The sequence below is a fragment of the Aegilops tauschii genome, chromosome 4, assembly GCF_002575655.3.
Source record: "Aegilops tauschii subsp. strangulata cultivar AL8/78 chromosome 4, Aet v6.0, whole genome shotgun sequence".
In the NCBI taxonomy this organism is placed as follows: domain Eukaryota; kingdom Viridiplantae; phylum Streptophyta; class Magnoliopsida; order Poales; family Poaceae; genus Aegilops; species Aegilops tauschii.
Window position 1 is genome coordinate 522,773,975 of NC_053038.3, and position 12,732 is coordinate 522,786,706.

General features: G+C 45.2%; 2 protein-coding genes across 2 annotated transcripts; one reads left to right on the forward strand and one right to left on the reverse strand.

The window, feature by feature from the left end:
• Positions 1 to 345: 345 nt before the first annotated feature.
• Positions 346 to 5,596, reverse strand: LOC123493569 (uncharacterized). The gene is made up of 3 exons (XM_045227280.2): positions 4,199 to 5,596; positions 777 to 968; positions 346 to 696 (listed from the first exon to the last, which is right to left on the reverse strand). Exons 1-3 carry the CDS (start codon positions 5,594 to 5,596, stop codon positions 346 to 348), a joined length of 1,941 nt encoding a protein of 646 aa, XP_045083215.2.
• Positions 5,597 to 5,794: 198 nt separating this feature from the next.
• On the forward strand, positions 5,795 to 9,130 carry LOC109766595 (DEAD-box ATP-dependent RNA helicase 50). Its single transcript, XM_020325373.4, has 8 exons — positions 5,795 to 6,168; positions 6,338 to 6,858; positions 7,088 to 7,282; positions 7,382 to 7,569; positions 7,688 to 7,901; positions 8,125 to 8,256; positions 8,384 to 8,556; positions 8,666 to 9,130. The coding sequence occupies exons 1-8, from the start codon at positions 5,853 to 5,855 to the stop codon at positions 8,886 to 8,888; spliced, it is 1,962 nt and encodes a 653-aa protein (XP_020180962.1). The 5' UTR covers positions 5,795 to 5,852; the 3' UTR covers positions 8,889 to 9,130.
• The last annotated feature ends 3,602 nt before the right edge of the window (positions 9,131 to 12,732 follow it).

Below are 12,732 nucleotides of genomic sequence, written 5' to 3' on the forward strand. Positions count from 1 at the left end.
GTTAGTCCTCTCAATTGCTTTGTCAATAATGACCAAAACCCAATAGGTTCGATGATACATCACAACCATCCTGATTATTTACAAAATATGAAAGGCACTAAGGAACTATATATAATTTCAAAAGACAATAGGTTCAAAACACGAATAAGGAGACGGGACTAAGTAAAGATCAAGCAAACAGTTGCGTCTATCATACAAAAACATTCAATGGAGTATTACAGATAATAGGTTCCACATTAAGCATGAGATGAGACCCAGTACACAACTTGTATCCCCATCATGGAAAAGATTCTCGTTTCACATATGAGTGTTTCTTTTTTGGAAACAAACAAAGCCCGCATGATTCTAATCATGCCCGATAACCACTCTATCACTATCACCTTCCATCGAGGAGCATGGTACCCGTTCACCAGAGCTAAGATAAACAAATGAGTTCACAGAAGGATGGCCCAAACATATATTGTAGACACTCATGGCGCAACCTCCAATGTCAGTTGGTTTAATCTCTGATGTCAGGCTGATGGGCATTCTTTTAATATTTGGCGCCCAACTAAACATCTGTGTCACGAAATCAATCTCATGATCCCCTCCTCTAAAGTTTTTAATTTCTACTTCTTCAAGATGATTCAAGGAGATAATTTGGTTCCTCCAGTTCATGGGCTCATTGCAAGGACACTTTTTAAGACACTTTGACATCTAGGACATGAAAAACATTACAATATATTAAAGAAATGGTATGATTGTAAGATATACATATAAGCAACATGGATAATTACCTCAGGCCACCTCGATAGGACAAGCTTAAGCCTTTGTGTAGTAGTTTGAATTTGATGCATGCTAAGAAGATGGAACACAAATGCTGCTATAGCATGCCTCTTTGCATGCAGATGTAGCTCCAAGACTGTAAAGTTGGTAACTGGAATTTTGTCTATCTCCCGCTTAAGGTTTAGTTTTGTACCCATATCCTTCTGCAAAAGAATAAATTATTTGGCCTTGTGTATATCATAACATTCTTAGAATTAGTTCACTAAGAAAATCCAGTAGGTTGAAAATTGGGGCTGTCTATATGCAAGTCACCGGAACTTTACACATTCGTATTTTTTTATTAGCATCTATATTGTTCCTAAGCAATTGTGTTCTTCATCCATAACATGACTTGCATAATGATCCAGGCCTATTTGTGAGCCTACTACAAATCTTTTCGTCTGAAAGGACTAGCATGCACAAAAAGGGCTCTTTAACTATGATAGGAAAAGAAACTAATAAAGGGAAAAGCAAGAAAAAATATTCTTATTATGGCAGATATAATTCATTGTGGTGTATTACCGATATTGAAAATAAAATAAAATTAACTAAAAGGATACGCGAGATAAAAAATTCTCAAAATCAAGATCATTACACACATTACAAAAAACTTGCACTAAGCCATAACATGTCAAAACAAGTATAAAGTTCTACAATATTCATCCAAAAAGTAGAAAATTTGTTCTATGTAACTATGTTGACATGTGCATCACATCAGTTGGATTGTTACAACACACACACACACACACACAGAGAGAGAGAGAGAGAGAGAGAGAGAGAGAGAACTTGGTGACATAACTATGATGGAAAAAAGCAACAAAATTCCCTAAAAAGGGGTAATCAACCGAACAAAGTTATTATGGCAGATATAGTTCATGGATAGTATTACCTTTATTGGAAGAAAAAAAACAAGACCAAGGAAGAAGAATATTGCCAAAAAAATTAAGATTTGCACACACATTACATAGACTTGCATACACTTGGTACATAACATGTAAGAAGTAGTATAAATAATGCATTTTTCATCGTTACAACTTAAGTAGGAAAAAATGTTCTACGCAACTAAGATGACTCATGCATCACATCAATTGTATTGCTACTTGTACTCACAAACATGCAAACATCTAAAATAATCTAATAGACAAGGAAAATCAGCTGAACAAAACAAGTAGTATTACCTTGACTGAAAATAAAATAAAAAGATTGGAAGACTATGGAAGATAAATGCAAAAAAAAAATCAAGATTTGCACACACACTACAAGGATCTTGCACTATACCAGAGCATGTAAGAACAAGTACAAAGTACTCCAATTTTCCTTTGTATAGCTAAACAAAAAAAGTCATTGTCAATCACTACAATGACTCGTGCATCACATCAGTAATATAGCTACTCTTACTCACAAATATGTAGACATCTCAAAAAATCTAGTGACCAAGAAAATTATCTGGGATGAGAAATGAGTTTCCTAAAGTTGGAGAATCATTAAAAATAGTTTTTGAAATGTATATGCAACATCGGTAGAAATATACTCTATCTAGTGTACCCCAATTCCTTCGGTAATGTAGCAGTGTTTCTCAGAAAGAATAAAAATATAAATTTATGGATAAAACTAAAACATGTTTTTTAAGGAAAAAGAAAAAATGGTTCTACACGAGAAAGAAATATAAGAGTAAAGTTACCATGAAAAATCTTGTTAGTAAGAAAATTTCTCTAAAATAAAAATTACACTAAATTACGCAAAACTTTCTGCATTCTATATTCAGTCACTATTACTATAAATTTACACATTGGCATGGATAAAGTAGAGGCAATTATGTTGGAGATGAACCATTGAGATACATTAAATATCACTCTCTGAAATGAGGCACAAAGGAACAACAATGTGCTTAGCAAAAGCAATCGTGTATGAGTGTCAAATCATAAGGACCAATCAACATACAAAAAATCAAACAAATGCTAGGAAAACATGCAATTAAAACCTAGCAAACGTGATAACAAAAAAAAATGTACAAAAGATATATTTTTTGGATTAGATAAAAAATAAGTGTATAGCATATACTCCCTCCGTTCCTTTATATAAGGTGTATTAGTTTTTTGATAAAATTTCAGAATGTAAAGTGCATTTTTTCTATTTTCTCATAATTCCCTTGTTAGCCCTCTAGAAAAAGGAAAGTATTTCTCTCTCGGTTGTCTTTATCTCTCCTTGTTGAAAAAGAAGGAAACTATCTCTCTGTCGATTGCATGTATCTCTTACTTTCCTGGACTAGCTGATTTACTTACCATTAGCCAACAAATTTGCCTAGGGTAATTTCGTCCTAACTTATCTATAATTAGGTGTCTTGGTCACCATACCGAAAATAATACACCTTATATAAAGGAACGGGGGGAGTAATATACATGACACAAACTAAACAAAGAAGCCTAGTTTATGAAAGTTGCACACACTATGCACAAAACTTACAATATTCCTTAAACATACAAGAACTAATATAAATACTACAACTTTCAAAAGAACAATAACTTTAGTTTGTATTATGTTTTGGACAATATTTTACGAAAACAGTTGCTTCGCGACTATATTTTTTGTAGGGCATAACTCTATGTACAAGTCAACCAACTAATAAGAAAAGAAAAAAGCAAATTAAGTTGCATTACTCAGTCTCTCTTGCACACACATATTTGACACATAATATGCAGGCCCACCCATCTCTTTCCCTCTATCTCCACTCTCTATCACTCAGAAACACATGTGTTGATACACAGACACACAGTCCACCAATGCACCCACACACTACCGCACCCGCCCACGCGCACACACACTCCAGCAATGCACTTGAAAAGGGCATGCTCTATCCATCGCTCCACCTCTCACTTCTAATCAAAGTTGGCACAAAATATAAGACATTCTATCCACCAAATGCATAAATCTTAAAAAGTATCTCACGGATGAAATGTCCGAGAAAAATAATAATTCCAAATCTCTACTCTTTAAAGAAAACAGTAGCTTTCCTTTTCCTGCTGGCAAGACACTTCATCAACCGGTTCTACCCTCCCATCACGTCCCTCCACCGATCTATTTTGTTCAGTCGGTTTTTTGTCCCAGCACACCCGTTGTCCACACCTTCCCCGTATGCTAATCAATCACCATAATTTACATGGTCTTATAAACCAATTTCACCTTAATTTACTTATCAAACTTCATTTTCAGACTATATATAAGGTAAATCACTGACAGAATTCGATAAACATTTATTTACACAACTGAATTAATATGGGCAGGTAAATCACAAGCTAACGTCTGAAATATTTATATCTCGTTGCAACGCATGGGCATTGTCCTATACTTCGAAAATAGCTAAACAAGTGAAAAATAGGTTAAAAAAGAGACATACATGAGCAAATATGTGCAAAGATACGACATGAACACGATGGGGCTGTGAACATGCATCTTCGCCTTCATTGATGAGCTCCCCATCTTTGTATTTGTAATCCTCTATCGTGTCCACCTCCAGTTTTTGAAGAAACCATAACCCAAAGATATAAGCCAACGTTGAATATGCAAACCTCCATGAGACCTTCTCCAAAATTGGCGCCGAGACAGACACGCTGAGGTCCGAGCTTGCACAAAGATCAAGCTTCAGTTGCTCAAGTATCGGAGTCGTGATGTTGATGCCCTCACATTGTGTTTCGTGGGCAACAAGCTCCAACTCTTGCAGCGACAGAGAGTGCACTGTAATATCACGTGTAGACGTATCTGCATTCATCTTAAGCACACGCAGGCATGGGCATTGGTAGACCATGGTGGAAACGTCACGGACGGTGCAACCCATGAGAGACAACCTCTCAAGTGCCGAGAACTGGTCATTCGACATTTGCCGTGTGAAATAGACGGACCGCACCGTCATCGTAATCGATGTGGCATTAGGGAAGCATGGCAGGTCGGCACGAAGGCATCTGTCGAAGTCGGTAATGAAGACAAGCTCCCGCGGAGAGAGCCTCGACGCCGCGTGGAGAATGGATGCAAATTGAGCGTCTTCCACATCATAGTTCTCATGACTCTGGCCGAACTCGATGCCAAGGAGGAACACAATAAGGCCAAGCCCCAAAGGAACCTTGAGCGCCACCAGGGCCGCTTCGAGCAAGCTTGGCTCGAGGTCACGGTAGGTGACGCTCAGCAAGCGCAACCGCGGGCAGCGGTTGAGAAAGGCCGCAAGGTCGACGATGTTGCCAGAGAGAGACAGCCTCTCCAGCGCGGGGAGCTCGGCGTCCGGCAGCTTGACGCGGAGCAAATGGGCGTCCAGCTCGATGGAGGTGGTGCGGAGGAAGCGGGGCACGGCGATCTCGACGCGCCGGCCCGGCTTCACTATGTAAGACCGGGGGAGGAAGAAGACGACGTCCTTGGGCGAGATCCGCCTGGCGGCGAGCAGCAGCGACTTGGCCTGGGCGTCGTCGCGCTTGGCCGCCTCGCGCAGCGCGCTCCTCGCGAGACGGATGTCGAGGACGGACACGCCCGGATGCGGACGGACGCGGGCGAGCGCCTTCTTGACCGCCTCGGCCGGGACGTCGCGGAAGGTGAGCGCGGGGAGGCGCGCCCAGAGGCCGCGCCACCGGCGCGCGAGGACGCTGGTGCGCGCGGCGGCGCGGGAGCAGCCCAGCCGCCCGAGGATCTGGAGGAGCATGTCCTCCGGGAGCGCGCTGATGCGGTCGCCTCCGTCCGGGCCACCACCGGAGCCTGCTCCATCCGGCGGCGGCGCCGAGCGCCTGATGCGGCGCGCCGATGGGAACTCCATTCGCGAGGGAAAAATGAAACGATACCCTAAGCACGCGACCCCGCGTGAATAAAAACGGCAGCTCGTCAGCTACCTGGCGGCCCAGCCCACGAAGCCCGTTTTCCAGGCCCGGACACTACGGCCCACGAAGCCCATTTCCAGGCAAAATCACGGCCCACGAAGCAACGATATCTCCCTCTTCTTCTTCGGATAGGAGGAGGAGGCTCACTCAGTCGCATCACCTCACCAAGCTCGCTCTCTCGCTCTCTCGCCGGCGATGGACGTGGCGGGGGCACAGGCGCGCGCGCTGCCGCTCCTCCTCGGCCGTCCGGCCGTATCCCTTCGGTGCTCCGTCTCGTTCTCCTGCGGCGGCGCGCGGCGGAGCTGGGCGTCCTCCGCCACGGCGGATGGGGAGGACGGCGGCCGCGAGTACGAGCGGGTGGCCATGGACACCCCCGGAGCGTACCGGCTCGTGGACCGGAGCACCGGGAAGAGCGTCATCGTGTGGGGCGGCGTCGACGACGGCGAGGAGCCCGGCGTGCCGTCCCCGGCGGTCCTCTCCCGGGTCACCGCCGACCGCTCCGCCTCCAAAGGTTCGGCCGAACAGTGGACGTCCATTTGGCAATTTCAAATCTTTTACGCGGATTTTAGCAAAAATGTTCATGGCCGGGTTAAATTTATCTGAAATCTCATGAAAATTGTAGTGCTCGAGTGAAATGTGTTGTATTTTCTGAAGAAAATGGGGAACTTTTTACACTACAGGTGCAGCAAATGGGGGGACTACTGCAGGTGTCGGGAGCTTCGGAAGACTGAAGGCGCAGAAAGTGCAAGCTTTAGCTAGGAGATCAGCAGCCCAGCTCAAGAGGGAGGGCACTTCTGGCCGAACAAGCATCGCCCGGCGTAACGAGCCATCTTCTGCTGATTCTGATGAAGAGGGAAGCAATTATGGAAGAAGGAAGTTTGTCTCGGACCCAGCGCGCCGCGCAAAGCCGAATGGTGACTCTAGGGATGAGAGGAGCAGGGCCGTGCGTTCTCTGAATTCTGTCCTGAGGCAATACAAAGGCGACGATGATTCAGATTTTTCTGATGAAGAGCCTGCTTCTGGCCCCAAAGTTTGGGGTAAAGTTGCCGATGTTACGTCTTATAGAAGGGAGGATCGGAAGCAGAAGGTCCCTTTGGATAGTGGATTTTTCAGTCGCAGATCTTTTAAGGAGATTGGCTGCGGCGATGAGATTCTTGGTGCATTGAGAACCTTTGGGTTTCCTCAACCATCACACATTCAGGTAAACACATTTTTCTTTCTTTCTCTTTTGGTTTACTGGGCCGAAAAATATATCCAATTGTTAGCTTAGTGTCCATGAATGTTGCATATCAATTGGTCACCATTACAAGACTCAATAGTCAGTATCTCGGTCCATTCATAATTACTGAATTCTTACACCTATGCACACATGAGTTATGTTCATATATGCTAAACGTGCTTTCCTGAACTGTCCCGCAAAACCGTCTTAGGCAATGGCATATGGACCTGTCTTGGAGGGGAGGAGTTGCATTATTGCTGATCAAAGTGGGTCTGGCAAGACATTAGCATATCTTTGCCCTATAGTTCAAAATTTAAGGAAGGAAGAAGCTATGGGGATCCACAAACCATCTCCCAGGAACCCACGAGTCATAATATTGACACCTACTGCTGAACTTTCTTCTCAGGTATGCTATACTACTTGCTGAATGTGATGTGCTGAGGCTTTATGATAGTTCTAGTATGAATTTGAGGAATAACCCATTGAGTCATTTCCCTAAATACAGGTCCTTCAGAATTGCCGTTCAATATCGAAATCTGGGGTTCCCTTCAGGTCTATGGTTGCGACCGGTGGATTTCGACAGAAGACGCAGCTGGAAAGCCTTGATCAAGAGCTAGATGTACTTATAGCAACACCTGGCCGGTTCCTGTATCTGCTTCAGGAAGGCTTTGTGCAGCTAAATAACCTCAGATGGTATACATGGCTGCTCTTTTTTCCAGTCATTTTTTAAAAATTGAGCAGAGAGATAAATAAGTGGATGCACTAGATAAGCCTAAGACCTAAGTTAATATGTTGATCCCCCTAATTGCAGTGCCGTGTTCGATGAAGTGGATATTTTATTTAGTGAAGAAGGCTTTGAACAAGTGCTTCATCAGTTGATTACTGTGGCACCAGTGACCACACAATATCTTTTTGTCACTGCAACTCTTCCTCTTGATATATATAACAAGGTTGTTGAAACATTTCCTGACTGTGAGGTGCTCATGGGACCTAGTGTCCACCGGACAAGCGCCCGTCTTGAAGAGGTGGGTCATTGTTCACCTTCTTAGTTTCTGTAACCTTTTACTATGCTATACATATACTGTCTGAAAACACTTCTAGGAAATACTCCTGAAGTGACTTGTCTCTCTGTTACTACTGACATTGTTTACAACTTCAGAATTTTTTGCGTAAAACAATAGTATTGGTATCATGTGGTATTGTTCTCCTAGAGTGATTACATTTTACCTTTGTACTGTTACACTACAGATTCTTGTGGACTGCAGTGGAAATGACAATGATGAAAAGAATCCTGAAACAGCCTTTTCCAACAAGAGAACAGCACTTCTAAAGATTATTGAGGAATCTCCAGTTCGTAAAACAATCGTTTTCTGCAATAAGGTATTAGTTCCTCTCCCTTGTATCTCTGGATATCATCATTCATCAATACCAAACATAACTTCCTCAAAAAAAAAGACATAAGAAAGTCCCACTGTCTGACAACTAGTCACATGCTTTATGTTCCCAGATTGAGACATGTAGAAAGGTTGAGAATGTGCTGACACGGCTGGACAGGAAAGCGTCACAGATCAAGGTCCTACCGTTCCATGCTGCATTGGACCAGGCGAAACGCATCGCAAACATGAAGGAGTTCCTGAAGAAACAGACTACCGACTCGATGTTCCTCGTGTGCACAGACAGGTGTGGATCAACTGAACAACATTTCTGCTTTATCTGGTTTCTGGTTTCGAAGCCATTCCTTTCACTGAACCGCTGGACTGAATGTGTATCATTTATCTGATGGTGGCAGAGCTTCACGAGGGATCGACTTCACGAACGTGAACCACGTGGTGCTCTTTGACTACCCCCGCGACCCGAGCGAGTACGTGCGCAGGGTCGGCAGGACAGCCCGCGGCGCATCGGGCGACGGCAAGGCTTTTGTGTTTGCGGTGGGCAAGCAGGTGTCCCTGGCCAGGAGGGTGATGGAGAGGAACCTCAAGGGGCACCCGCTGCACGACGTCCCGTGCTTCTAGTTCTAGAAGAGCGAGCGCAGATGATGCTCCCCACACACAGCTCTAGCTAGTATTTGCAGTAGTATAAGATGATGTATATGCACTACTGTCACATCTAGGAAGGATATGTATGCTAGTATTCTGCTGATCATTCCTGTGTGCTGCTGATCATACATTTTATTTAGGTAAAAACATGTGCACAATGAGAAGTGCAGGGCGTTTGATAACATTCAAAATAAGTGCAAGGCATTCATGTTCAGATAGATGATTCAGTGGTAAGTGGCAACTCAACTAGTGGTGGCAGGCAGATTCATAAGAACATACAATATGTATTACCAGTACATCAAGCTGGACTTGTTAATGCTGCTGTGCTGATAAGTTCGGAGAGGTGTAGAAAGCATAAGAAGAAACATGGAGCTGCTCGTGATGCTGGGCTGTTGGATGTCGTGGAACATGCAGGTAGCTGATGGAAGCAGGTGAGATCAAGGCTCAGTTCTTTTGTCAAATCTGGGGATTCTCCCATAATCCAACCCCTACCCAGCTTCTCCCAGAATATTTGAGCCCATTTATTTTACAATCATATTTAATTAGACCCTAACTAGATAGAATTGTAAAACAAATGGGACCCTAACTAGATAGAATCCTAGCTGGGTAGGGGTCGGATTCTGGAAGAATCCCCAGATTCTAACAAAAGAACTAGGCCTAAGACGGATTCGATGGAGGAGGAGAGGGTGACCTTGTGGGTGAAGAAGTTGCCGATGGCGAGGAGGATGCGCTGGACGTGCTCCTCCGAGCCCACGACCTCAGCCTCCGCCGCCGCTCCCCTGGCTCCCGGTGTCGTCGTCGTCGTCGTTCTGCACAAACGCGGAAAGTAAAACTCGAATCAGACACCAGAAATCGGTAAGCAGTTCCTCGTCAACCAGGGGACAAATCCCAAATCGAGTGAGGCGCACACGCATTTCATGAGCCTCGATCGGTGCAGAATTTTGAACACACCAACTGGAAACTTCATCCCCGACTCGACTTGACTCGAACGCTCCCCATCCCGAGGAAGAAGGGATGGTGGCGGGCTGGGCCAATTGGGCTTCTACGGAACGGGCCTTTTCTAGGCCCACACATTGTTTCCTTGGAACGCAAGTTGGGCTGCCAACGAGTTCAATTCAAAACGCATTTGGATCCAACTCTGCCACCCCACGCCACCGCCTTTATCTTCCGCTTGTTGGCCAAACCGAACAACACACGTACCCGGCCGGCACGTCGCGTACATCAATCGATCCATCCATCCATCCGTGGAGCTGCCCGACGAGCTGCTCGCCGACGTCCTCCGCCGCGTCCCGGCAGAGCGCCTCGCCGCATGCAGGCGCGTCTGCAAGGACTGGCGCGCCGCAATCGACGGCCACGGGCTGGTCCTCTCGCGCCTCCTGCCGGGCGCGCCGCGTGGCATATTCATCAACTACACGGGCAGCGGACGTTGGGACGACACATGTTTCTTCTCCCGAGGGATGCCTTCCGACGGCGGCATCGACACCCGTCTCGCCTCGGCGCCGTCCTCGCTGTCCTCATGCATCATCATCAATCACTGCAGCAGCCTTCTCCTCTGCGTGTCCGACGATGGCACGTGCTTCGTCTACAACCCGGCGACGCGGCGGTCCGCGCAGGTTCCGGCACCAGGGGGCATGGAGTCTGGGTGGGGTGTTGGCTCGCCGGCATACCTCGTGTTTGACCCCGTCGCGTCTCTCCACTTCGAGGTGTTCTTTCTCCCTGATCGGTTGCCTGTCAAGCCCAAGGAACCTATACCCGCAAAGCCATCGCTACCATCATTCAACGTGGGGCGACTCTTCATGACTAGTGCCACGGATAACAAGAAAATAGATCGCCACCACTTTACTCTAATTTCTTGTCTTGGTTGTGAAGTTGCCTTTGTCCGGTTTGCACCTTCAGATCCGCGATGGCACGCTCCACACTATACTCCCAATGCTTATGGTTTTCCCCTTTTATATTCCACACTAGTTAAATCAAAGTAGACTAAATTTCAAAATTGGGTCAGTCGATTTTTCAGAGCTCGCCGGAGTTCGCCGGTGCGAACGAAGGGGCTCGGGTGGTTGTGGGGCCTCGCCGAACGAAGAAAACTCGACGCGGGTGGGGGTTGGGGCGGGGGTGGGGGGTGGGGTTGGCGGAGGAACACAGGCGGCGGGGGCCGGTGGTCCGGCCGGCAGCCCGTGCGGTGTTCTGTATGGGAAGAATCAGAGACGAGGAAGAAGATGGGTTAGGAGACGTAGGATCTTCATCCAACCGCCTGAAATGGTCAAGAGACAGCTGGGAGTTGCATTCTTAATGTGTCTGGTTCATCATGTGTGGGCACTGTGCAACCAACATTTTATTATCCAAAATCTGTTTGCTCTTCTTTACCATGTTCCTCTTCCGTTCTTCTTTAATATGTACTCTCTCCATTCCTAAATACAAGTCTTTGTATAGATTCCACCATGGACTACATATGGAGCAAAATGAGTGAATCTACACTCTAAAATGTATCTGGATACATCTGTATGTGATCCATAGTGGAAATCTCTACCAAGACTTATATTTTGGAACGGAGGGAGTATGATAGTAGTACATTATGTTCCTTGTACTGAAGATGAGCAGGGACATTTGCAGTGTAGAGGTCTATACGGTTGGTTGTGATGGACACTTTGAGTCTCTTTGATTCGTAGGATCTTGTAAACATAGGAATAGGATTTGTAGTGGCCTGCCCACTTGAATCGGAAATGCGGGGAGCTATGTCGCCTTTGAGAGTAACACTGATATTAACAGTACCGCACCTTCACTTGAAGAGAGCTGGTATCCGAAGCCTTTCTAGCCGTACCGGCAATACTAGCACATATATTTCAGCAAGTTCCACTTTGCTGATTTTACTCTGATGCTTATGGTTTTCCCCGTTATATCTATACTATGATCTGTGTAGCTGCTTTGTGTCGCACTAGCAGTAGTCCACTCTTGAAGCTAAACACTGCAATGACTTACAAAATTGGCACCAAGGCATTGAGTGCCATTCTGGATGAAATGAAACTCATACGCCCCCCACCTGTTAATTCTTGTTCAGATATGATCCTAATGACTCTTGTTCAAAATTGCCACATATAGAGAGACAGCATGGAATTGCATTTCTTTGGGCGTTGTGATTCATCATGAGTGGGCAACCAACATCGTATGCAATGAAGCGGAACCTCAAGAATATGCTTCCTCTTCTGTTCTTTAACATGTTCCTCTTTGTTTATTCTGTATTTAGTACGTACAGTATGTTCCTTGTCAGGAAGGGGCGCAGGGACATCTACAGTCAACAGCTGATAGAGATGACCTGTACGTGATCGATAGGCTTTCAATTACTAGCGGCAATACAACACCGTATTTTCAAGCCAGTTCCACTTTCCCGATTTATATATCGTGGTTATGGTGTACCCCTGTTATGTACACTATGATTTGCCTAGTTGTTGTGTGGTCTTGTTATCATGGTTTGGCAATAAACTCTCTATATAGTATATTATGAACCTATCATCTGCCAGCTATCCTTACTTCTGGAGCCTATTTTTGTGTGTACTTGTGCCAGATTATATAAATGCATGCATCATATTACAGCACACATGAGCTCTCTCATCAGAATCGAGTAATAGCACACAAGTGTTTACAGGGGCGCCCCTATATTAGAATATCATCTGTATTACAAAGATAATCTCACAACTATTTATGTTTTCATGGTTCTCAAATATTATACGCAATTACAGTGAATATCAGAATCCGCGCATCAGAAGAATATTGTGGAACACTGCAATGACTTACAAAATTAGCACCAAGGCATTGAGTGTCATTC

Coding starts and splice junctions, on each gene's coding strand:
- LOC109766595 (XM_020325373.4), top strand. CDS start 5,853: ATGGACGTGGCGGGGGCACAGGCGCGCGCGCTGCCGCTCCTCCTCGGC. Junction 7,283..7,381: donor CTGCTGAACTTTCTTCTCAG/GTATGCTATACT, acceptor CCCTAAATACAG/GTCCTTCAGAATTGCCGTTC. Junction 8,557..8,665: donor TTCCTCGTGTGCACAGACAG/GTGTGGATCAAC, acceptor TGATGGTGGCAG/AGCTTCACGAGGGATCGACT.
- LOC123493569 (XM_045227280.2), bottom strand. CDS start 5,596: ATGGAGTTCCCATCGGCGCGCCGCATCAGGCGCTCGGCGCCGCCGCCG. Junction 969..4,198: donor CTTTGCACATATTTGCTCAT/GTATGTCTCTTT, acceptor ATTCTTTTGCAG/AAGGATATGGGTACAAAACT. Junction 697..776: donor TCCTATCGAGGTGGCCTGAG/GTAATTATCCAT, acceptor TTCATGTCCTAG/ATGTCAAAGTGTCTTAAAAA.